Here is a 22,880-nt window from a genome sequence, read left to right on the forward strand (position 1 = left end):
AACTCACCTTTGTCCTCTTCTCCCTACTTATACTCCCACCAGCCATATAGCCTCAGCCTAGAAGAGTCGCAACATCTCCATTCACTCCAATGGACCAGTTTTTTTTACATTGCAAAAGGAACTTTTGGCAAAAAGGAATGAATGAATGAATGAATGAATGAATGAATGAATGAATGAATGAATGAATGAATGAAAACTTTATTTAACAGATTGCAGAATGGGTACAATACAGTACGGCTCATTACACACAATTGTTAAGGGGATGCAGACCAGAGAAAGACGTTTGTCTTGTTTACATCAGGGTCCCCCATTTTCAATTCATTGTGGAACTTTTGGGAAGTTAAGGTTCTGGATTAAGGAGCGCTGTCGAGTTGCAGCAGAATGGACCGTTTGTGATGTAGGCCTACTTTGAAAGGGTAGACATTTAAATAGACAGACAGACAGAGCCCACTTAGTCAATTTTAACTAAGAAGTTTACGAATGCCTGTTACACACACACACACACACACACACACACACACACACACACACACACACACACACACACACACACACACACACACACACACGTTGGGATTCACAAATATATATAGCTTACAATGCCTAAAACATTGTGTGTCATATAACCTTTAGAATAAATCTAGTTTATGATTTATTAATTGATATCAAATTCAAGCAATATCATTATTATTGTTTAGTGCCATGTGACATGCTGTGATGGTGGTCCCATGAGACATTTTGGCTCAAGGGACACTGGCATTGATCCAACATGGCTTCCTCTCAGTGTGTAAACAACAACAGCGTCAAGTTGAAGTGAACGGGGTTTGAGTGTGGGCCTGTTGCCTCGCGCCCCTGTATCTAGAAAACAAAAACAAAATTAGTTATGTGGTTTTTAACGATGCGTTGAAGGTGTACTTGGTAAGTATACGTTATTTCAACCAACTAGAATGTGTTAATTACGGCTTTTTTAGGCCAGCAACTTGAACCAAACCAGATAGCTAGCTAAATTAACAGGCTAGCCATAACCGTAGCTAACGGGCTAATGCTAGCTAGCTAAATAACGTCAGTTATTGTTCGTATTTGATCAATTGGTTACTGGTATCTAGTACCATAAACGTTTAAATCTTGGTGACTGGCGACATATGTTGTTTACATCCCGATATCATCATACTGAATGCAATATCGACAGGAATTATGATAAGCTAAGCTAATGTAGCTAACGTTAACTATCCAGCTAACGTTGGCCAGGTTCGCTCGAGCGTTGGTTTGATTTTACGGGTTTAGCTAGCTAGGTTTGCAGCTAACTAGCTAACGATAACACGCTCAGTGAAGGTGTAAGCTACGTGATACCTTCAATAAAACGTTGTATTTAGTCAGCTAACGTTAACAGTAACGTTAGTTTATTTGCTCACTGATAATAAAGAAAACCTTATGTTCTGACTCGTTATCTAACGTTAGGGTAAAGTTGGCTAACGTTAGATGGAGAATATAACGTAGCGAATGGTTCGCAACATTTACGATAATCTAGAAATCGTGTTTTTTTGTTGTTGATGTAAACAGTGGCTAACTAACCAACACAAGTGTTAGTTAAACGTTAGTTTACAGTCCACGAAAGAGCAGCGGGCCGTTTTGTGTGCACGATTTCGTTAAGACTAGAGGGATGTATTCGATAACGTTCTACAGTGTGGAGTGGTATATTAACGTTAGTAACGGGTGCTTCCCCTCAGTTTCATCGCCACAATCCCCAATGATAAAGCATGTAAGGTTAACTTTAGGGTTAGCCCAAAAAAACATTAGGGTAGCCACTAGCCACAGTGTTATTATTTGTTCTGTGTGTCTTCAATAACGTTGTTAGCGCTTAGTAGCCCAGCGAGGGACATTGCAACAGCAGGCCCATTTCCCTCTTCAAATTCTGTTGCAAATGCAATGAGATGAACGTTACCTATAATTTGGCCAGCTATTGTAATGTGCAGGATTTATATAAAAATAATCTTGTGTAAGTTTGTTTGCTGAATGGTTGAATGGTTTCTTAGATATTATCAATGTGTTGCTGCAAATATTTGTATTTGCTTTTAATTTGTATTTGCTGCATTTTGAATCAGTAATTGTGCAATACCTTCTTGAGTGGCATATGCACAACAAAACAGACCACTTTGTCTGAAGTTCATCAATTGTCCTACCGTGCAAGCTCATTGTCTGTGACCCTGTGGTGTGTGCCAACGCTGCCTCTAGAATAGTGGTTTTCAAACTTTTTGTGCCCAAGGCACATCAAAGGGCAAAATAAAATCTTAAGGCGTCCGGGTAGTGTAGCGGTACATTCCCTGCCTACCAACACGAGGGTCGCAGGTTCGCGTCCCGTGTTACCTCCAGCTTGGTCGGGCGTCCATACAGGCACGATTGGCTGTGGGGGTGGGAAGCCGGAATCAGGGTATGTGTCCTGGTCACTGCACTAGCGCTTCCTCTGGTCGGTCGGGGCGCCTGTTCGGGTTGGAAGGGAACTGGTGGGAATAGCGTGATCCTCCCACGTGCTACGTCCTTCCGGTGAAGCTCCCCGCTGTCAGGTAAAAAGAACCGACTGGCAACTGCACATGTATCGGAGGAAGCATGTGTGTGTCTATAGGCTCTTTCACACCGGCCTTGAAAGCCGAAAAATGCACGGAAAATAGGATTCGCGCCTCCGATGTGAAAGTCGTGAACGCGCGTTGGTTGATAATTGTTTTACGCCTTTTGTCGCGCCACGGTAGGTAGTAACAAATTACAGGGGAAATCACCTCATGTAGCAAGAAAGTGCATGAGTGAAAGTAAAAAAAGCCTATACAATCATGACTGCAGGGATGCCAGGAGGAATGCTCAGTGCGGTTAGGCTTTATGCTCAAACGATGTTGACATTAGTAGGTAAAATTAACGGATATAATAATAAGCTTCAGAGGGCTATAGCTGTCTGTGGCGAGTTGGTCTGAGGAGCAGATGCATGCGTTTTTATATTAAGGCGAGTCCACCCACCATGCGAGTGGTGCTCGCCTTTCAATCCGGGAGCAGGGGATTTCACCTGAAAGTACACTGTAGCACGGGAATGTGGCCGTGCTGCTTGGCTCTGTGTGAAAGCAATTTCTGTGGCGAGGCTGCGGGCTTTGCGGGACTCCTAAACTGCTTTTTTGCCGCGATCTGTGTGTAAAAGAGCCTTAAGCTTCTGGCATACCCTTCGCGCACGCGCTGGAGGCGGGGCTCCGAGGAGGGCGCGCGCACTCTGCGCGGGCCAAAACAGAGCATACTCTGCTCAGCTCGCTCCTCCAGGCAGTCTGAATGAAATTGAATGTAACGTTCCCAATTCTATGTATTAAATTCTAAAAAACGACCCTCAACATTTGGGAAGGCGAAGCCACACAACTAGTTCGTTATAATCGAACGCCATGCTTCAAAGGCAACTTTACGACGCTGATGACTCAATCAGAGCAGATATCCGCTGATAGCCTACCACGGAGATCTCACAGGCACAGGCAGCAAAACCCGATGCGCTGATAGAAAAATCTCCATGGACGCGCCGCGCTGCGCTCAGGCCTCGCCCCCCGACACGCCCCGTGCGATAACGTCATAATCGCCGTGCGCCCTATGCGCTTGGCTGGGCGCGAAGAGTATGCCACAAGCTTTATGGCTCTCCCCAGATCTGCAGAGGGGGTCGGGCAGTGACGAGGGCAGCAGGGGGAATTGGCCAAGTACAATTGGGGAGAAAATGGGTGGGGAATCTGAGAAAAAAAAGACAAAATCTGAAGGCACACGCACACCTATATATCCGAGCAAAATAGCCTCTATAACACGTTATCAGTCTTATCAGATATTTACTACAAACAACTATACATGTATTACTTGTGAAATATTTATTGACAAAATAATTCATGGATTCATTGCCTATTGCATGGCAAACATATCAGCAAGTAGAAAAGACAATTTGACGTCACCTAATGATTTTATCTCCCCCACCTTCCTGCTATGCACACTTGTCTGATATGGTATTGGCAAGCCTACACATGCCCTGCTTAGTTAGCACACTGCACAACACTCATGTGTGGGCACCTTAAAGAGGACATGAGTTTAATCATATGACTCTAGTTCAGCGGTGTCCAACTCATTTTAGTCCACGGGCCACATGGGACCCAGTTTGGTCTCGAGTGGGCCAGACAAAGAAAATGAATGCATAATAACCTATAAATAACAACACTTCCACATTTTCTTTCCTTTAGTGTAAAGAATTAGGCCTGCCCTACAGGTACATTTTAAGAACACCTTTTCACATAAGGTTATCTCAACTACCATAGGCCTATCATATCAAATCTACTGTGGCAACTGTGTAATTCTTCTCTATATTCAACGATAATGGAAGTAGTTTACCATTTAGTGATGAATACATCAAACATGAATGGGCTACTTAATAGTGTAACTTGCTCCTGAAACCTGACACCTCTTAGCCTTCACAAGTGCATCAACATTAGGTGTCAAATCCCAAACTTGAAAAATTGGAATGGACTTCTCAGTGTAATCTTCACACTTTGCAAAGTCAGCCTGTGGGCCGGATTGGACACTTTGGTGGGCCGGTTCTGTTCTGGCCCCCGGGCCGTATGTTTGACACCCTTGCTCTAGTTCATTTGCATCTCACCTCAAACAAGAAAGGACACTGCTTTGAAGTATGAAATTTACCTAGATTTGCTAGAAAGATGAACAACATTTCACTTTTTCGCCAACTGGGGCGCTGCTTGATGATGTCACTACTAGGTTAGTCTGACTGGGTGGAAGCAGCATGGTGGACTTAGCTCTCTCATTGGTGCCGATCATTTCAGTCGGTGCCGGATGGAAATCCCATTCCGCTCCCTGCAAGCTCTGCAATTGGCTCCGACCCGCTCTGACTGCGGCTGCGACCATATTTGGATTTACTTTCCACGCCCCCCGTATCAAATCTGTATGCCTCTGCTGCTGTACGTGTCGAATCTGCCCAGCTCAAATGCCTGCCTTTGAAACAATAACAACAGCAGCGCTATCATCTAGCTCGTTGCTACATGCTGAAAACGATTGATGTGGATTATGCAATGAAGCCAGGTGGATAGCTGTAAAGAGCCTTTTCCCTCTCTAGTCCACAGTGAAAGCCTTCCCCAGCCAGACTCCAGCCCCTTTGCTGGGAGAGTCTGGCAAGCGAGACTACTACTAGGTTGACTGTACAGTACAGTACAGTGGGCGATATTTTTTTCCCCATGATGGCGAAGGCATGACCCGCCCCTCTCTTCCTCTGATTGGCCTAGCGTCAAACGTTCATCCAATCACATTTGCTTGGCTATCTTGCATCTCTTTCTACAGTCTGTGGTCAGACTCAGTGGGTCAGACAAACAGCAGTTTAACTTGCTAGCCTGCATGAAAGAAGCCACTGTGTGTTTATGTTTTTAATATAGTCGGGTTTATGGTTTATAACGCTGCCACTACTCTTGGCAGTGCACGTATGAAAGTGGGTGATAACAGGGTCAGTGCACAACTGCACATTGACAGTGAACTTTAATTCAGCTCATTGGAGTGACATTCTATTTGAATTGAAATATTAACACACCACTATCTGTAGGAATATACATACATGCTTGGAAGTAGCCTACTTCTTTATTTTTTCCGCTGCATCGTGATGACAATGAATGAAATATATTAGGCTAGTTTGAGATTACTTCTGGCTCACCTGGAAAGCAGGCGAGAGCAGCCAGCCAATCAGAGGCAGAGAGGGGCGGGTCATGCCTTCGCCATCATGGGGGAAAAATATCGCGTACAGTGGAGTACAGGCTATTTTGAATTCTGACAGGCTCACAGCATATGCTGTTGTGTTTCTGACTTGGATTGTGATTGTTTTGATTCATCAAAACATTCAAAATCCTTACTACTGTACTGTATGGTCAACCTAGTGACATATAGCAGCACCCTAGTTGGCAAAAAGGTCAAATGTTCATCTTCATAGCAAATCTAGGTACAGTTCAGACTTGAAAGCTGTGTTCTGTCTTGTCTGAGGTGAAATGCAAATGAACTAGAGTCATATGATCAAATGTTTCATGTCCTCTTTAACTAGTCCCCTAACGTTCAATGGGGAATGAGGATACGAGTTTGAGTTGAGTTTAATCATTCTGACTTGAATACAAGATTGAATTATGCAGAATGTACACTTGAAATAAGACAATAAAAAATACATACTGTAGTATACATGATTATGCATTAATTATTAAAACAAACCCTAACATCAAAAAACAATGCTAATGCAAATTCTGCAGGTCACCTGTTAAAAACCAGCAGTTAGAAAAATGGGTTTTCTGCGATATTCTGATGAGAACATTTCAATGACTTAAATTATGTATTTCTTTGGATGCATCAGGAAATCCACGAATAAACAAAGAAACGTTGTCTATGAAATACTAATAATAATCAAGCTTCTCCCACATTCCTGTTTGAATCTTGGGATAACATATTTTTGAAGTCTTAACTGCTCTGGTGCCATTTGAGTGGCTGAGTGCCTACCTTTTACAAGTTTGAATGTGATACAGGTTAATCTGTCTACTATTCTGTTGTGTATTAGAGAATAGATTGAGAGTGCCTGTGTTCATTACATCTCTAACACATTGTTCAGTACAGAGAGAGCATATTTGAGAAATTAGGAACAAGATATAACACTTTTCTGGTGCTTAGTCTAGTATAAGAGACAGGCTATAGTAACATTTTAGACTGTTTATTGGAAGTTTTACGGGAGATTGCACATCATTACACTGGTAATTGCTAATACACTGTCTACGACATGCTGAGAAAGAAGCAGCTTTTCATTTGAATGTGAAAGCATCTTGGCCACCACTGTTCATTCATTATTTGTTAAAGGCCTCTGTTTGAGAGGTACACTTGTTACAGCTCATTGCCAGTTTATATCTTGAATATTATGGCATGTAGTAGAAGTAATTACACTTATTTTTCTGATGCAATCAAACCCACCTTGCAAACAAAACACACAGTAGAACCATAATAAGTTGGTTAAGTTTTGGATTAGCGTAAGTCAAAACTTCTGCCAAATCTTTGTCAATGGTTGGTTGTGATTCTGGCCCCTTTGGCATTTTGGGTCCATAGGCAAATGCTTTTTCTGTCCCCCGCCCTAACCCATCTTCATAACCTTAAAGTGCTTTGCCACTGATACAACTTTGAATGCTGTCATGCAGCCACTGATATGACAATGCTCTTTGTAGCACGTTGGCCTAAACACACACACACACAGTGTCAGGCATGAGTTGATTTAGCTAACCTAAGCTATCGTGGCACAGTGGCACCAATTTGAATTGTGTACTGGACTTTCACATCCTGTGACAAAGAAGACGTACGTTTGTTTCAACCAAAGCTCCACCACAAGCTGACTGCAACGCTAATGATGTCCTCTTGTGTCACCTGCAGATGTTGGTCCTTCTGACGGCTCGTCATCCTCTCCACTGGGTAGCTTAATAGCCATGTCCTCACAGCAGCACATCAGTTCAGCCTCCAACAGTCCCACCGACGTCTTGGGTTCCCCTTTCTCAGTCATCAGTCCCTCACTCAGCTCCCCAGGGGTCACGCCTTCTCTGGGATTTGGACCCATCAGTAGCAATCAGGTGAGAATAGTGATTCAAGGCCTTGACACTGACAGCCATAACCTTTTTGTCTTGGTGACATTTACCACTAATTAACTACGTAATGGCAACATTTCAGCATCCAGTGATAACGTCTTTGTTCGCGCGCGCGCGCCCGCGCGTGTGTTGTGGTAATCGTTATCTTGCACAGCCCGCCCCGCAGTGCAACACGCTGCTCAGTGCTCACACACTGCTTTTTGGAGGGGTTGAAATAAGTTCATTGCTGCCGTCTTTAGTAGCCAGCAGTAGTCACAGCCTCCCAGAGAGACTTTACAGCGGGGAGAAAAGACCGGTAGTGTCATGTACGCGTGCTGCTACATCACGCATACATGACAGAGAGCCGCCCCACCGTAACGTAATTACCCTAGTTAAAAAAATAGATTTTACAATTTTCATTTTTTTAACATCGTCCTAACTAATTAATTCGATTACGATTCAAAATCGATTTATCGAACAGCCCTACTTTTTACACAGAAAGTGCTGTGATACAGCAAGCCTTCTTTCCCCAAGTAAAAAGGCACAACGTTCTATCGTTGCCGTCAATATGTTAACAGCTATAGCCTACCTGCTGCCGAGGGAAATAAATATAATGCGTTGGTTAGGCTATAAGTAGGCCTAGTATTGTAACATTGTGGATGGTTTTGAGAAGAGACTGACGGAACAGAGGAAATATCCTCACCTGTAGCCCACGACGCACACTAATATTATTATTATTAGTAGTAGTATTAATAACGATGATAATAATAATAATAACACTAAGATTATATAATAATATATAATAAGACATATTTTCATCACCCAAACAACTCTCCTCTAGTTCTCTCCTGTCTCCTCTCCTCGCAAACACCTCGACCAAAACAAACCAAAACAAACAGCTGTGATTCGCAGTGGCGGGCGTATTTCTTGAGCGGCACTACATATATAGGGGTCACACTATATACTATTTGCTTTGGGTGCCTGGGTGGTTCTTTAATTTGACATCTGCACCTGCTAGACTTGTTTAGGGGATTGGTAAAATAGACCCAAAAGAATTCACTCTTTGGAACTAATTTCAGTAGCCTGGTAAACCAGGTAAACCACGTGAACTCACATTTCATTTGGTTCTGCGTGACTGTCTGGTCCCAAAGCCAGTGGGGGGGTTTAGCAGAAGCTGCAGAGTGGAAGAGCCGATCAGCGACTGCGCTCTGACTGCAGCAGTCAGGCACACCTGACATTAATCAGTTCATCCAATAGACCAAATCAGCGGGATGTTTACATTTACTTCCGGGTACCCCTGGGTCCACACATTATAATGGCGGTGAACGGCACAAACTGACATGTTGAAGACAAAAACAGACAAAGAAGACAAAAATGGTTCGTTCGTGTTGTGTTGTTGTTTAATATCATTCATAACAACACTTTCACTAACGTTAGTGGAGACCAGACTAGCTAATTTACCTATTGGACCAGACCAGAGTAGACTTGAAGCTAAATTAAATTAACGTGGTGTCAGTAGCTCTGTCTGTAACGTTAACGAGTCTGCAAAAAAAACAGCGAGTTTGACAGACAAACAAACGTTATTAGCTAGCTAACACTACATAAAACAAACACAGAAGAAAGGCTAGATACGTCTGACAAGCATGTTTACCAACCGTTTAACCATTTAAATTGAAAGTAGTCGGCCGAAAACAACGAGAGGGTTTGACAGCATTTATTTGACAACACGCACATTTAAACCTGGCGCCTTCCCCAAGTGGTACCCGGAAGTAAATTTGTTTACATGGTGACGTCACGGTGATTTGGTCTATAGTGTAGGACAGGAAACCATAAGATGCCCTACTCATTTCAGGAAGTAGTGGAGTTGTGCAAGTAGTCTATTAAGTCAAATTTCTCTCTTGATTACAAAGGTGGAAAATACAACTGTTTTTAACTGGGTGTTTACTGATTAAATGTTTAAGCTCCCCACAAATGCAGATGTTTTTTTAAATATATATAACCAATTGCAAATTATTACAATTACCAAACAGATAAAAAGTAGATTATTATATTGAAATGTTATTTTAGATTTAGAATGTTAATTTTCTATAAAACACAATACATTTTAATGTAATTCCACAACGTTTATTTTTGGCCCTCGGCCCTCCATCCAGATTGAGTTTTGACCCTTCATGGGAAAGAATTTAGGCACCCCTGGTATATGGGGAGTAAATCATCAAAAAGCAGGCAGCCAAGGCACTCTTCCAAAGGTTAAAAAAGCTTTCATTTAAAGTGCTTAGTTCATAATAGAACGATAAAAACTTGCCGACATGTTTCAGCCCAACATGGGGCCTTCGTCAGGGCACAAATCTATAGGTTAGTAACAGTCTATCTTATTACGTTGGATAATGCTTGTCACCTATGATGATTACTTGACATGCTGTATGCTAAAGCTTTAGCATGTTCTATACCGGAGAAACCAATCCTCTCATCAGATATTTGATAAGTTGACCAATGGGCCAATCTCTGAAAAAGTCAGTGTAGTCATTTAACACTGCAGTGTTTCCCCTACCATTCTTCAGGCCTGGCGGGGACGCCAGGCCAACGGTGCCGCCGCCAGGCCAGAAAAGAAATTGCATTCTTTTTTTCTTTTTTCCCTGCTCTCGCCAAAATTTCAATAAACCTTTATGGCATATTATTACAATACAACAATACTGGTGTTGACAGTAATAGAAGGTGCCAAATTCAATAATAGAGTTGATTAAATTCAATAATAGAGGTGCCATTCAAAACAATAAGCATTTTGCTTTTAGGAGCATTGTGCCAGCGTGCAGCGCTGTTCCAAAACGTGTCAACGTGTGTCGTTGCCTGGGAAACGCACATCCCATAATACAACTGTTCGCATCGCATCCCATAATAGTATATTGATACTTGGGATGCCATTGCGAACATAGATGCGAACAGGTTAGCTAAAAGTTTAGCATCGCCAGCGAGTGCCCCCACCGTTGCGGTTGGGGTACGTTTCGAAATCCCTCCAGGCCTGAAAGATTTTCTAGGGGAAACACTGCACTGTATCCACCTTACTTTTGAATGGCCCGCTGTAAAATAATGATGGGTGCAAGCTCCGGTTTAGAATGTGACATTGCACATGCAGCTTGCGCATTTCCTCGTTAAAACTCCAACACTGTTGCTGTTGCTGGAAAAGTTGCTTGTCACAATAAATACACTCGTTTGATTACTTATTTGAGGGAATGTAATAATTTTACCATTTTTTAATCATACAATTCATTACTATTGTTTTCTTTATTGGCATGCTGTGCGACAAGGTTTTAAAACAGGATCATTTTCTTTGTATATTCAGATCAATTCTTCAGTGCCCGTTTCAGGGATGCACTCGATCAGCAGCTCAGATGATATCAAACCCCCGTTTGGCTTGAGGCCCATGTCTTCTCACAGCCCAGGAATAATGCTGTCTCAGAAACGCCTATGTGCCATCTGTGGAGACCGCTCCTCTGGTGAGTCCATGCACTAAGAGCATGCTTAGTAGAGGTGAAGCTGGAGATTATTTTTTTTAAGCCGGTGGCAATTTCAGTGTACTGATAATCCCTCATTGTCAGCTGTCTTTGGCAGTTGGGTGTTTCTTCATCGTCATTTTAAGATATGGACTTCAGAGGAACGTAAGATGACACTGTTGCCCATAGAAATATAAAATGTGTCTTTTGCAGTTTGCACTGTTGCCATCACTTTCATGTTGAACTTGATCTCCCTAATAGAGAGCCAAAGTCAAACGTCACTTCCTGCTTTCTCCCTGTACCAGCGCTCCGAAAAATATGAATGGCGGTAGACGGAGAATAAGGTTACTTTTTTGATCCCGTTTGAATTGTGCCACGGGGTGCCAACGCTAATTTTGTCCATTTAAAACATAACTTTGCATGTCAAGAAAGTCACAGTTTGTCGTCAAACTGAAACGTAGGGGTTAGTTTCGTATAAAAACGACCTACCTCGTGGAAGCTCGTGGCATGTCGCCGGTCTTCAGCTTTGCCGGTAGAAAAAGTGACGTCACTTAGGCGACAGTGCATGTACGGTAGTCTTTCTGATTTATAACTTCTAGTGCAACAGTTTAGTGACAAACTGCGACTTTCTTGACATGCAAAGTTACATTTTAAATTGACAAAATTAGCGTTGGCACCCCGTGGCACAATTCAAACGGGATCAAAAAAGTTACCTTATTCTCCGTCCACCGCCATTCATATTTTTCGCAGCGCTGGTACAGGGAGAAAGCAGGAAGTGACGTTTCACTTTGGCTCTCTATTTGCAACTGTCTTTTTTCATTCATGTTTCTAATTGACAGGAAAGCACTATGGAGTCTACAGCTGTGAAGGTTGCAAAGGTTTCTTCAAACGAACTGTGCGCAAAGACCTGAGCTACACCTGCAGGGATAACAAAGAGTGCCTGGTCGACAAACGCCAGCGCAACCGCTGCCAGTACTGCCGCTACCAGAAGTGCCTGGCCATGGGCATGAAGAGGGAAGGTATGCAATATTGAGAGGCTGTATGACTTGTGGAGGTTTGGGGACGTGCTTTTGTTGTGAATTGACGGTCAAAAAAGGAAAAATAAACAAAGTTTGACAATGTATTAGAAGGAGGGAGAGACCTACCAAACTTAAAGTGGTATGAACATAAATCTGAACTCAACTTACAACTGGAGTTATCTGCATCCAGGAGTTGAATAGATGGCATATTTTTAAAATGGCTCGAACCACTATCAATTAATTAGCTTCCTTTGGGATCACACAGACCTAGTCTTAAGTATGCTGAATGTGGCACAATTCATTGTTTAAATAATTAGATTAGTGTGTGCGTGTCATATGCGGGTGTGAGTGCTAGAATATTACAATGAATTCAATTAAAGGGTAGAGGCTGGTGTATTGGGGCAGGTTTATATAACTAACCCCTCTCCCTCTCTTCCCTTTGTTTTTTCCTATTCTTTCTCTCCCTCCTTCAATAGTGATCAAAAATGTATGGATGAAAGAAGATGGAAAAGATGAGGGGTTGATGAGTATGAAATCTTAATGAGATTGTATTTCAATATAGGGATGTCCCGATCAACAATTATTTTTGTCTCAGATCCAAGTCATTTAATATTGAGTATCTGCTAATACAGAGTCCAGATACTCTGATCGATGCAATCGGTATCAATGAAACCAAACCAGGTGAAGTGGTATCAAGATGGTTGATAATACTTGTATTGTTTACATCTGATACACTTGTTAGGACAATTAGCACACGGTAAATGGTGTGGAGGGGGAGAAATTAAATAAATAAATGGATCGTGATTTGATCGGGCGCCATGTAGCCGATACGATCAATCAAAATATGTCTTGATCGGGTCAGTTCCGATCTTTGATATTGCTCAGGACATCTCTATTTCAACATGTAACTTAAATAATTAGTTGTTGTGTTAGACCTTTGTGTAGAGTATTAAATGGGTTATGTGTCAAACGTTGACTGGGGAGGAAAGGCAGGGCCACTTTGTACGATATCGCTCCTCTTCTGACCCATTCTATACATCAGTGCCCCCTTTTCTTTTTCACGCTGTCTTTTTCTTTCATCTAACACAACATTTACCACCCTCTCATTCCTTTTCCCCGCCACCTCTTCGTTGTCTTCCTGCATTGACCCGTGCAGCGGTCCAGGAGGAACGCCAGAGGAACCGAGAGCGTGAAGGAGAGCTGGAGTGCAGCATGGCGGTGAATGATGAGATGCCTGTGGAGAAGATCTTGGAGGCAGAGACTGCTGTGGAGCAGAGGACTGAGCTTCACTCTGATGGCGGCTCTGCAGCCAACTCTGTGAGTGTGGTTAGAGCATCACAATCAGCAGATGACCATGTGTTTTCTTCACAGCTCAGTCGATTGGATTCCATTCATAGGATAGCTTATCTGTTTTGGTACCAAAAAAAACAAACATCTTACAAGCATACCTGCCAACGCTTTCTCCTGCTGTACTCCCGATTTCATAGCAATACAAAACCAAATGGCTGTAGTGGGCTGAGTTTTAAAGCCAGAGTGAAAGTTCTGCTATCATATGAAACTAGATGACCTGAGGCATCCATTGGGGGAGGAGGCATTTGCCGATACCCCAGAAAATCTCCCTCTTCTTCACAACCTAATGTTGGCAGATATGCTCACAAGTACAGGGTTAACATCATTACTGGAAGTATTTATTTTGGATTTGTCACCGGGAGACTCATGGTTTTGTATTGTTTGGTTTCAGCCCCATGATGCAGTCACCAATATCTGTCAGACTGCAGATAAACAGCTGTTTGCCTTGGTGGAGTGGGCCAAGAGAATCCCCCACTTCTCTGAGCTGCCACTCGACGACCAGGTCATCCTTCTGCGTGCAGGTATGACCAAGCCCTTTGCAACATTGATGTTTCACATGTAACGGGGGGGGGGGGGGGGGGCAGCTTGTTGAATATTGTTATGCTGTGAATCAGATTTCTGAAAAAGCAGCATGGCCAAGGCAACTTGCCTTGCCAACTCACCTACTGGACTTGTTGGCTAACGCATACTAATTTGTATTTTAAAAAGTAATTCATTTCAAGTCAGATTGATTATGGCTCAAAAAGTTATAGCCTAATCCTATTAGTATTAGGAGTATTTATTTAGGAGTATTTTTTATTTAGGAGTATTTTTGTAGGCCAACCCGGACGTAGCATCACGCTGGGTTCCTTCATCTCTAAGTCAATGGGATTTTGGAATGGGTTTTTAGTCAGATGCCTGAAATAAGGTCTGTGGTTACCAAAAATGTAATACTTCGCCCTTTTGTTCAGCAAGATAATCTTCACAAATGAACCCCACGTTGGATGCAATGTGGATGCAGGGGAATGTGCTGTTTGCTCGTTGCTTCTGTGTGTCAGAGGAATTGCTATTGATGATGTCAGGAGAGCCACAGTGGCCAGGGGAGCTGCTCTGCTCTCTCACTGGGGACCAGGGGAGCTGCTCTGCTCTCTCACTGGGGACCAGGGGAGCTGCTCTGCTCTCTCACTGGGGACCAGGGGAGCTGCTCTGCTCTCTCACTGGGGACCAGGGGAGCTGCTCTGCTCTCTCACTGGGGACCAGGGGAGCTGCTCTGCTCTCTCACTGGGGACCAGGGGAGCTGCTCTGCTCTCTCACTGGGGACCAGGGGAGCTGCTCTGCTCTCTCACTGGGGACCAGGGGAGCTGCTCTGCTCTCTCACTGGGGACCAGGGGAGCTGCTCTGCTCTCTCACTGGGGACCAGGGGAGCTGCTCTGCTCTCTCACTGGGGACCAGGGGAGCTGCTCTGCTCTCTCACTGGGGACCAGGGGAGCTGCTCTGCTCTCTCACTGGGGACCAGGGGAGCTGCTCTGCTCTCTCACTGGGGACCAGGGGAGCTGCTCTGCTCTCTCACTGGGGACCAGGGGAGCTGCTCTGCTCTCTCACTGGGGACCAGGGGAGCTGCTCTGCTCTCTCACTGGGGACCAGGGGAGCTGCTCTGCTCTCTCACTGGGGACCAGGGGAGCTGCTCTGCTCTCTCACTGGGGACCAGGGGAGCTGCTCTGCTCTCTCACTGGGGACCAGGGGAGCTGCTCTGCTCTCTCACTGGGGACCAGGGGAGCTTCTCTGCTCTCTCACTGGGGACAGCCCCTTGCCTGGCGGACCTCGCTGCTTCCCGGCCGGGGCTGTGGTGGGGAGAGGCATTGTGGGTGGTGATTTCTCTGGTATGCGTGTTGTGGTGAGCCGAATGCATGTTCTTTTGCATCGCCCGTCCTGATCGCGACTCTTCTGGTCCCTGGCCCCTCAATGGTGGAATGAGCTCCCCCCTTCGGTCAGAACGGCCGAATCACTGCCAATCTTTCGGCGGAGACTAAAAACTCACCTTTTCAGGCTACAACTGGGTCCTTCTTGAACTAACATATTTTAATTAAAAAAAAACAAAAAAAACTAATGCTACATGTTAAACTACTAATGCTACATGTTACTTATTCCTTCTCAAACTACTGCCTACATGGTGCTAGTCTATCAAAATATCTTGGCTGTCATTGATTGTGTTGCATAGTGGTTTTCTGTACTGTTGACAAATTGTGATATCGTAAGTCGCTTTGGACAAAGGACGTAATGTAATATGTAATGTATCTAAACATTCAGCTAAGACATTGTGCATGGTCATTATTTGTGCAGATAATAACATTTCTGGTGGCCCCTTTGACTGCATTGCTGTTTGATGCCCTGTGTGGTGCATCGGGCATGTGACGTCATGCATGTAGCAGCGTGAGCTGTGATTGGTCTACTTTTGTGGGGACAGACATACAGACAGACCCTGTTCTAGATGGCTCGGCCTGTGGCCATGCCGTAAAAATAAATCTATGTACACGGACCTGCAGTTCAGTGCTGTGCTTGTTTGAGTCTATTGCACCAAACAGGACTTTTACTCATAAACCACATTCATTCAACATTTAAAAAAATGTAAAGACAAAATGTTCTTAGTGTAGGTTTATACTAGGGATGCACATTTTCCACAAATTCCGGAATCGATCATTGGTAACATTAACGATCAATCAATCGATTAATTGTAATTAAAAATACAACATTTTCCAAACGATACCAAATGCGTTTTTTCCTCAATAAAACCTTTATTTATACAGCAGCAACATATTGTATATTTCTCACAGCATTGCATAGCCTACGCTCTGAAACATATAAAAACGTAGAGGCATAACTTTTAGACGTGTCAACATTTGCCCAGAATCCACGCTGCGACAGCTGCCTAGGTCCAACAGGGACTCACATACCGCAGATTGTTTATTTTTTCTGCTTGCAGTGCGTCGCAGCGCATCGCAGCTCTTAAACGCTGATGCCGAGTTGCTCAGCTCCAGTCCAGGTGAGACTAGGATCCAGGCAATTTATCCGAATGAACATTGTTCAAGTGATTGTTGTTGTAGGTGTACACCGAATCACAGATAGGCATCATGTCTATTTCTATAACCCCGCAGATCGATTGGGTTATTTTTTCTGCTCGCCGTGCGTCGCAACTCTTCCTCGTTGAGCTGATGGTGGGTTTCTCCAGGTTTGAGGAAGCGGATCCAGCCAATTTACACTGTTCAAGTGATAGAGCATTGATGTCATTGTGTTGTAGCTGTACACCGATTCACAGTATTTACATACGGCAGTATCTCCTTTCTTATGACTTGTCTGAAAAGGGCTATAGTGATGTAGCCGAGTGTCCGGGTCCGCCTATTACTTACACTTAACAACAAACAATAAACGAGAGAGTCAGGCTGTAACGTTATATAAGAGCTTCACTCCTCTTCCCCACACTTCCTGTTCTACGGCAACTCTCGAGGGGACATACACAGAGCCTCGCATAAACACTAAACAGTCTGTTACAGTGATATCATTGTGCCCTCTGGAGGATCATTGAAAAATGATTTGAAAACACCGTTCTACTGACAGAATGCACGTTGCTTTTTGTTTCGTTTTGATCGCGTATATTTTCACATGCTCGAGTAAAGCCTTAAAGGAGAATTCAGTTTTTTTGCACCGTGACCTTATTTCCAGCTTAAAATATGATGTTTTACTCAGCCAAATAACTTTGGTTTCATTCAAAGAAGATATTCTCTTCCGAGTAGAGTCCTGGAACAGGCTATAATGGGCGAAAACGGGGCATGCATAATGCACTCTGTAAACAACATATTTTCTGTCACGCCACGGTTCATTCTGGTTGTTATACTGTATATATAATTATGAGAACATGAATTAGCTATGTAACGAACCTCCGTGCTGCCGACAGCCTGCTCTGTTTGCTGTCCGAGTGTCCGTCACATAGATTATAGCACCTTCCGCTTTATCTCCCGATGCTGTTTGTAATCGATATATGGCCTTATTCCATACGAGCGGCAGTTGAATTGAATCGTCCATAATCTTGAAATCAGATCATAGCTATATGCTAAGCAGGCTGCTAAGCTACTGTACACAACAGACTGAGTCAACTCTGACCTGCCCCGGATGTGCTTCAGAAGAAGAAGCGAGAAGCGCTTCTGTTTGGTAAGTTTGGTAACAGAAGAAGAAGAGAAAACCACAGAAGAAGAAGATAAGCACATCCGGGGCATGCCCGTAGCCTGTTCCAGGACTCTACTCGGAAGAGAATATCTTCTTTAAGCATCCGAATGAAACCAAAGTTATTTGGGTAAATAGCCTATTTATTTTTGGGGTAAAAAATATCTTAAAGTCAAACATGTATTTGATTTGATTTTTTTTTTTAATATATTTTATTTTCAATCTTTTATAGAACGATAAACATACAAGACAAACCGGCTGAGACACAGGAAAAGAAGTAATAATGATCAAAAGTAATAAATAATAATAATAATAAAAAAACAATAATACAAAAAAACAAAAACATCTTTGACATTTAACATTGTGACGTGGAGCTACCAGGCGCATAAGGTGCTTATGTGCTTCTAAGAGATATTGCATATGGGGTCTTATACAAGGGGCCTGTGGGAAATCAGCTGGGCAAGCCGTCAATTACCTCTAACCTCAGTCATTAGTAGGGGTGCACCGATCGATCGGTGCGCAATCTGTATCGGCCGATTTGGACCTCAAATATGTGATCTGCTGTTTCCGATATTCCTTTATTGTCACCGATTGCATAGCCGATCATGCTGCACGTGAGAAACATGAGGCAGCCCATTTTCATGTCTTCAATGTCCATCGTTTAACTTTCATATTGTGCTCTAACGTTTATATCATTGTGTTGCAAAGCACACGCTTTGCTTTCGTCAGCCGTACTTTGCACCTGAATATAAGCCGCAGCAGCTAAATTGAATGATTGTTACATATATAAGCAGCACTGGACTAAGCCGCAGGTGTTTTAATGTTTAAAACTGGTCAGGAGGAGGCGTAGCGCCTGCCTGTAACAGAGATCTCCGTGTCTTATCAGCGGAGACCGTTTTGAGTCCGATGAACAAATCAATCAAAAACACTTCACTACGTCCAAGGCTACAAGATTCGTTTCATTCCATTGAATTTGGCAGCGCGGACGAAACATGGGTGGAACGAAACATGCAAATTACATGTTTTGCATCCTCATCGTCGTAACACAGCCAGTTCTCCATCTTTTGAAGCATGATGTTAGATTACAACGAGCTAGTTGTGTGGCTTAGCCTTCCAAAATGTTGGCGTTAAGTTTTTAGAATGTAATACATAGAATTGGGAACGTTACATTCAATTTCATTCAGACTGTGTTTCTGGCTCAATCGCCGACATTTTTCCCCCGGAGCGAGGGAGGGTGTTTTACAGTAGTGGCTGAGAGAGCGTAGTCAGTGGCACAGTGCTCCAAGCAGGTCGCGAGGCACATTTTTTGTCCATACACCACACCAGACTGTCAAACACCCCTTGCGTCTTTGAATCACACACATCAGCTGGTGATGAGCAGACTCAGCAGAGAGAAGTTACCTCCAGTCCTCCCGCCTGCCGAGGCATTTGCATGCTGTTGATAGAAATTCACAATCATCTGGGACCCATTTCTAGCCTACTTAGATGAGGTTAAGAATGACAAGTAACTTGCTCAGCTGAATTCTCATGGACCCCTTGCATGGGATTCCACGCACATTTCTTACAAGCACATGGGAACTTGATGTGGCTGGTAGTGCCATTTTGTAATATTAATGTTGGTATATGTATGTTTTGTTTTTTGTCTGAGCCAGTCTTTTGTTTTCTATGTTCTGAAAATTATAAAATAAAATATGGAAAAAAAACAGCGGCAGGTTTCAACCTAGCCTTGTTTAACCTTCATCATATATCTATTATTCAAAACATCTTGGTCTAGTGGAGTCTGTTGCATATGTTTATTTCACCAGTAGAACTAGTGAAATATTTTCACTGAAATGATCACTCACCTGTATCTGATGATATTCTTTGTCAGGGTGGAATGAGCTCCTGATTGCCTCCTTCTCCCATCGCTCCATTGGTTTGAAGGATGGGGTTCTTCTGGCCTCTGAGCTGCATCGGGACAGCGCACACAGTGCAGGAGTTGCAGCCATTTTTGACAGGTACATAGATAGGGCAATAGTCAGTATTGCTAAATGTAATTTGTATGTGTGTAGTATTATTTATTTAATATCTGCCTAACTTCATTTAATCCAGGGAGAGTGTGCAGAGTGCAGAGGTGGGCGCCATATTTGACAGGTAAATTGCCTTTCTGTTATAGCTGATTTTACACAAACTTTGATTCTGACTCAGGAGAAATAGAAGGTTTATGTTTTTGTATGTTTTTACTTGTTATGCTGCAAAGTAACTGAATTGCCCCAGTGGGGATAAATAAAGACTACTGTACAAAAAGAGTAGTGTGTTAGCAACAGATGTGTTATTACATGTTGATGAATTGTGAGGGCTTTTTGGTAAACGCTACACATTGTCTCCTGAAGCTTTTTGTACTTTGCTCAACACTTTTTTTTATCTTGATCATTATTTAGGGTTCTTACTGAGCTTGTCAGTAAAATGAGAGATATGCAAATGGACAAGACAGAGCTTGGCTGCCTCCGAGCGATCGTCCTCTTCAACCCAGGTGACTGACAGACAGTCCAGAGCATTCTACTGATCTCTCATTTAAACACAATTTGACTTTTTAATGAGGGAGGACGTGTTCTTGGGTTTCCAGTCCTTGTGAGAGTGTTTTTGTTTGTTGTCCCGCAGATGCAAAAGGATTATCCAACACCAGTGAGGTGGAGCTCCTTAGAGAGAAGGTCTATGCTTCACTGGAATCCTACTGCAAACAGAAATACCCAGAGCAGCAGGGAAGGTAAGTCCTGACATGGCTCTGCCACAGTATCAGTTATGACATGGTTAGTGTACACACATGGTCATTTACTGTCTATTCGGAATGCTATTTTACTGCAGCCATATTGCACCTTTATAAAACAATACCATTTAACTCATTAGGGGCCATTCAGACCAAAAGTTTTTGGAGCTACCAGCGTCTTTCTGCAATTCATTCTCTATGTAAGGACACGCTAAACGTGCTCCTCTTTTAATGAACGCACCTGGCGTTTAAGCGCTGGTGGCTGTTGTTTTTGGAGGAGCGCTGTGGGCGCTTTAAAGCTGAAAAAAGTTGAACATTGAGGAAAAGCGCCCTGATCGTCTTTTTCACTCCTCCAACCGTTTCTCTTCCCGAGGGATTTTCAACCTCGGCTGCTGCCAGAATTGCCAATAATCTGGCTTTCATGTTGACAGTGAACAACATCAAACAGACAAAACCAGCTGGCTACCGTCCGTGTGGTCGTTGTGTTCTGATCTGTACTGCACGCGACTACAGGGGAAAACAAACGGAGCGCAAAAAAACTCTCCGTGCGCTGAGTTTTGTGCACAATGGAAGCGCTCTCAACATGATTTTCATAGCGTTCTGACTGAAAAAAATGCTTTTGGTGTGAATGTCCCCTTAAGCATCATTCATGCATTGGATAACTTATCATTTCAAACTAAAGGGATCTTCTTTGCTCCTAACAGGTTTGCGAAGCTCCTCCTTAGACTGCCAGCACTGCGTTCCATTGGCTTGAAGTGCTTGGAGCATCTCTTCTTCTTCAAGCTGATTGGTGACACACCTATTGACACTTTCCTTATGGAAATGCTTGAAGCTCCCCATCAGTTGTCGTAGGCAGGAGATGTGTACTGTGGTTTTGGGGTTAGATAGCTGAGGTCTGGGAATGTGCTGGAGTGGGACTGCACTTTTAGTTCTTTGAAGATTCGTCAATTTGTCTCACTGCTGTCTGGGTTGCACTATTTTAGTGCATCACAGATTTGCTCTTTAGACCAAACCCAAGACTTGCCATGATCTACAAGCTGGTGCTATATATTGAATACGTTCATGAGTAACTAAGATTTAAAAAAAAAAAAAAGTATTTTTAAAAATTGGAACATTTAGTTCCTTTACTGGAGCTAATATTTGGGTATGCTTTTTAGACACCCCAAATGATAAGCTTCAATTCTGTTTCTCCATGATCTGTAAAACCTATTTTTAAAATGAAGGCAACCTGGATCATGGGTATGCAATAAGGATGTAGTCTTTTCTCCTTTTTATCATTTGTAATTCAAACCAGATCTTGGAAAAAAGCAAACTGTTTTATTGTCAATTCTTGGTAAAAGTGTAGTACTGTACCAAACACTCACCGGGTGCTGTGTCCAACCATAGCTCCTAGTGGATTTGTATCCCTTTGAGATGATGCAATGTAACATCCTAACAGTGAAGCTGGGATAAAAGACAAGTGGGTGGTTGCAACTGAACAAGGCCAGACTTGTCTATTTTGATTGAGGATTAGCTTTATGTATCTGGTAATATACAATTAGTGTTGTTTACTTCTTTGCTGTTTTATAAATCTAATCACTTTGCAGTTAATGATTAGACTGCACTGCACACTTGCTATGTACTATTTCTAAAACATACTATTGTCAAATGTCTGGCCAGGAAATGGCCAAGTGTCCTTTGGTGCTATTTGAGAGATAATTTGACATTATTCGGTGCAGCCATACACCAAACCACAAACATAAGAAATTATGCAAAAATGAAAGTCCCCCTATGTTTATAATGTAGCAATACAAAATGTAAAGTGCATAAGCTCTCTCTGCCTGTCAGCCGTTCAGGGGTTTTACAAAGTAAATGGAGGGAAGGGCGGAAAGGGAATACTCCATTGTGTAATTTATCTAAACAATTCTAAGGTACTGTGCAAAAATAATTGTTCAGGGAAAATGTTGTATATTGATAAATTTGAGTAATGAGGTCAGGAGACAAATTATGTAATTCTTGATATGTGCCCTTGTTTTTAGTTTTCAGCTAGTATAAAGCAGAACATGTTTTGGGTTGCACTGGAGTTGCTGAGACTCTCATTCAGCTGAATCTTTAATTTTTATTTTGCTTTTTTGGTGCTTAGTTGTATTTCCTACCCTTTCCCCTTTTTTAGGTAGTTGTCTTGTTCCTCTTAATGTTTCTGCAATTTATTAAAAGCAAACCATAATCACATTTAGATCCATAACACCTGTGCACATATAGGAATATTAAACAAGACCAAATGAGTTCTGTATGCTGACCTTGTGTAAACATCAGATCAAGTGTATTGCTATATTTGTCATCAACCTCCATACGCTACGAACATAAAGTGACTTGAAGCATGGGTTGTGTTGGACTAAAATAAAGAGGCTGAACTTTTAATTCTTTACTGATTTGCTTTCTTTTTCCTAGCCATGTGAAATGTGACAAA

At 42.8% G+C, this 22,880-nt stretch overlaps 1 protein-coding gene across 2 annotated transcripts; it reads left to right on the plus strand.

Moving 5' to 3' along the window:
- The first annotated feature begins 779 nt into the window (after positions 1 to 779).
- On the plus strand, positions 780 to 22,836 carry LOC310776844 (retinoic acid receptor RXR-beta-A-like). Of its 2 annotated transcripts, XM_083637041.1 has the most exons (12): positions 780 to 918; positions 7,444 to 7,637; positions 10,972 to 11,125; positions 11,962 to 12,141; positions 12,618 to 12,668; positions 13,298 to 13,458; positions 13,883 to 14,012; positions 19,556 to 19,682; positions 19,777 to 19,818; positions 20,106 to 20,197; positions 20,326 to 20,431; positions 21,136 to 22,836. In XM_083637041.1, the coding sequence occupies exons 2-12, from the start codon at positions 7,497 to 7,499 to the stop codon at positions 21,281 to 21,283; spliced, it is 1,332 nt and encodes a 443-aa protein (XP_083493167.1). In that variant the 5' UTR covers positions 780 to 918; positions 7,444 to 7,496; the 3' UTR covers positions 21,284 to 22,836. The 2 variants fall into 2 exon arrangements, with proteins under 2 accessions (XP_083493167.1, XP_083493168.1); XM_083637042.1 differs by lacking the exon at positions 12,618 to 12,668.
- Positions 22,837 to 22,880: the final 44 nt, after the last annotated feature.

The sequence above is a fragment of the Poromitra crassiceps genome, assembly GCF_964638095.1.
Source record: "Poromitra crassiceps genome assembly, chromosome: 1".
Lineage (NCBI taxonomy): Eukaryota > Metazoa > Chordata > Actinopteri > Beryciformes > Melamphaidae > Poromitra > Poromitra crassiceps.

What these genes read in the sequence shown, in the direction of transcription:
- LOC310776844 (XM_083637041.1), top strand. Translation starts at nt 7,497, where the DNA reads ATGTCCTCACAGCAGCACATCAGTTCAGCCTCCAACAGTCCCACCGAC. An exon ending in GACCCATCAGTAGCAATCAG is followed by an intron (nt 7,638 to 10,971) that starts GTGAGAATAGTG and finishes TTGTATATTCAG; the next exon opens with ATCAATTCTTCAGTGCCCGT. An exon ending in GCGGCTCTGCAGCCAACTCT is followed by an intron (nt 13,459 to 13,882) that starts GTGAGTGTGGTT and finishes GTTTGGTTTCAG; the next exon opens with CCCCATGATGCAGTCACCAA.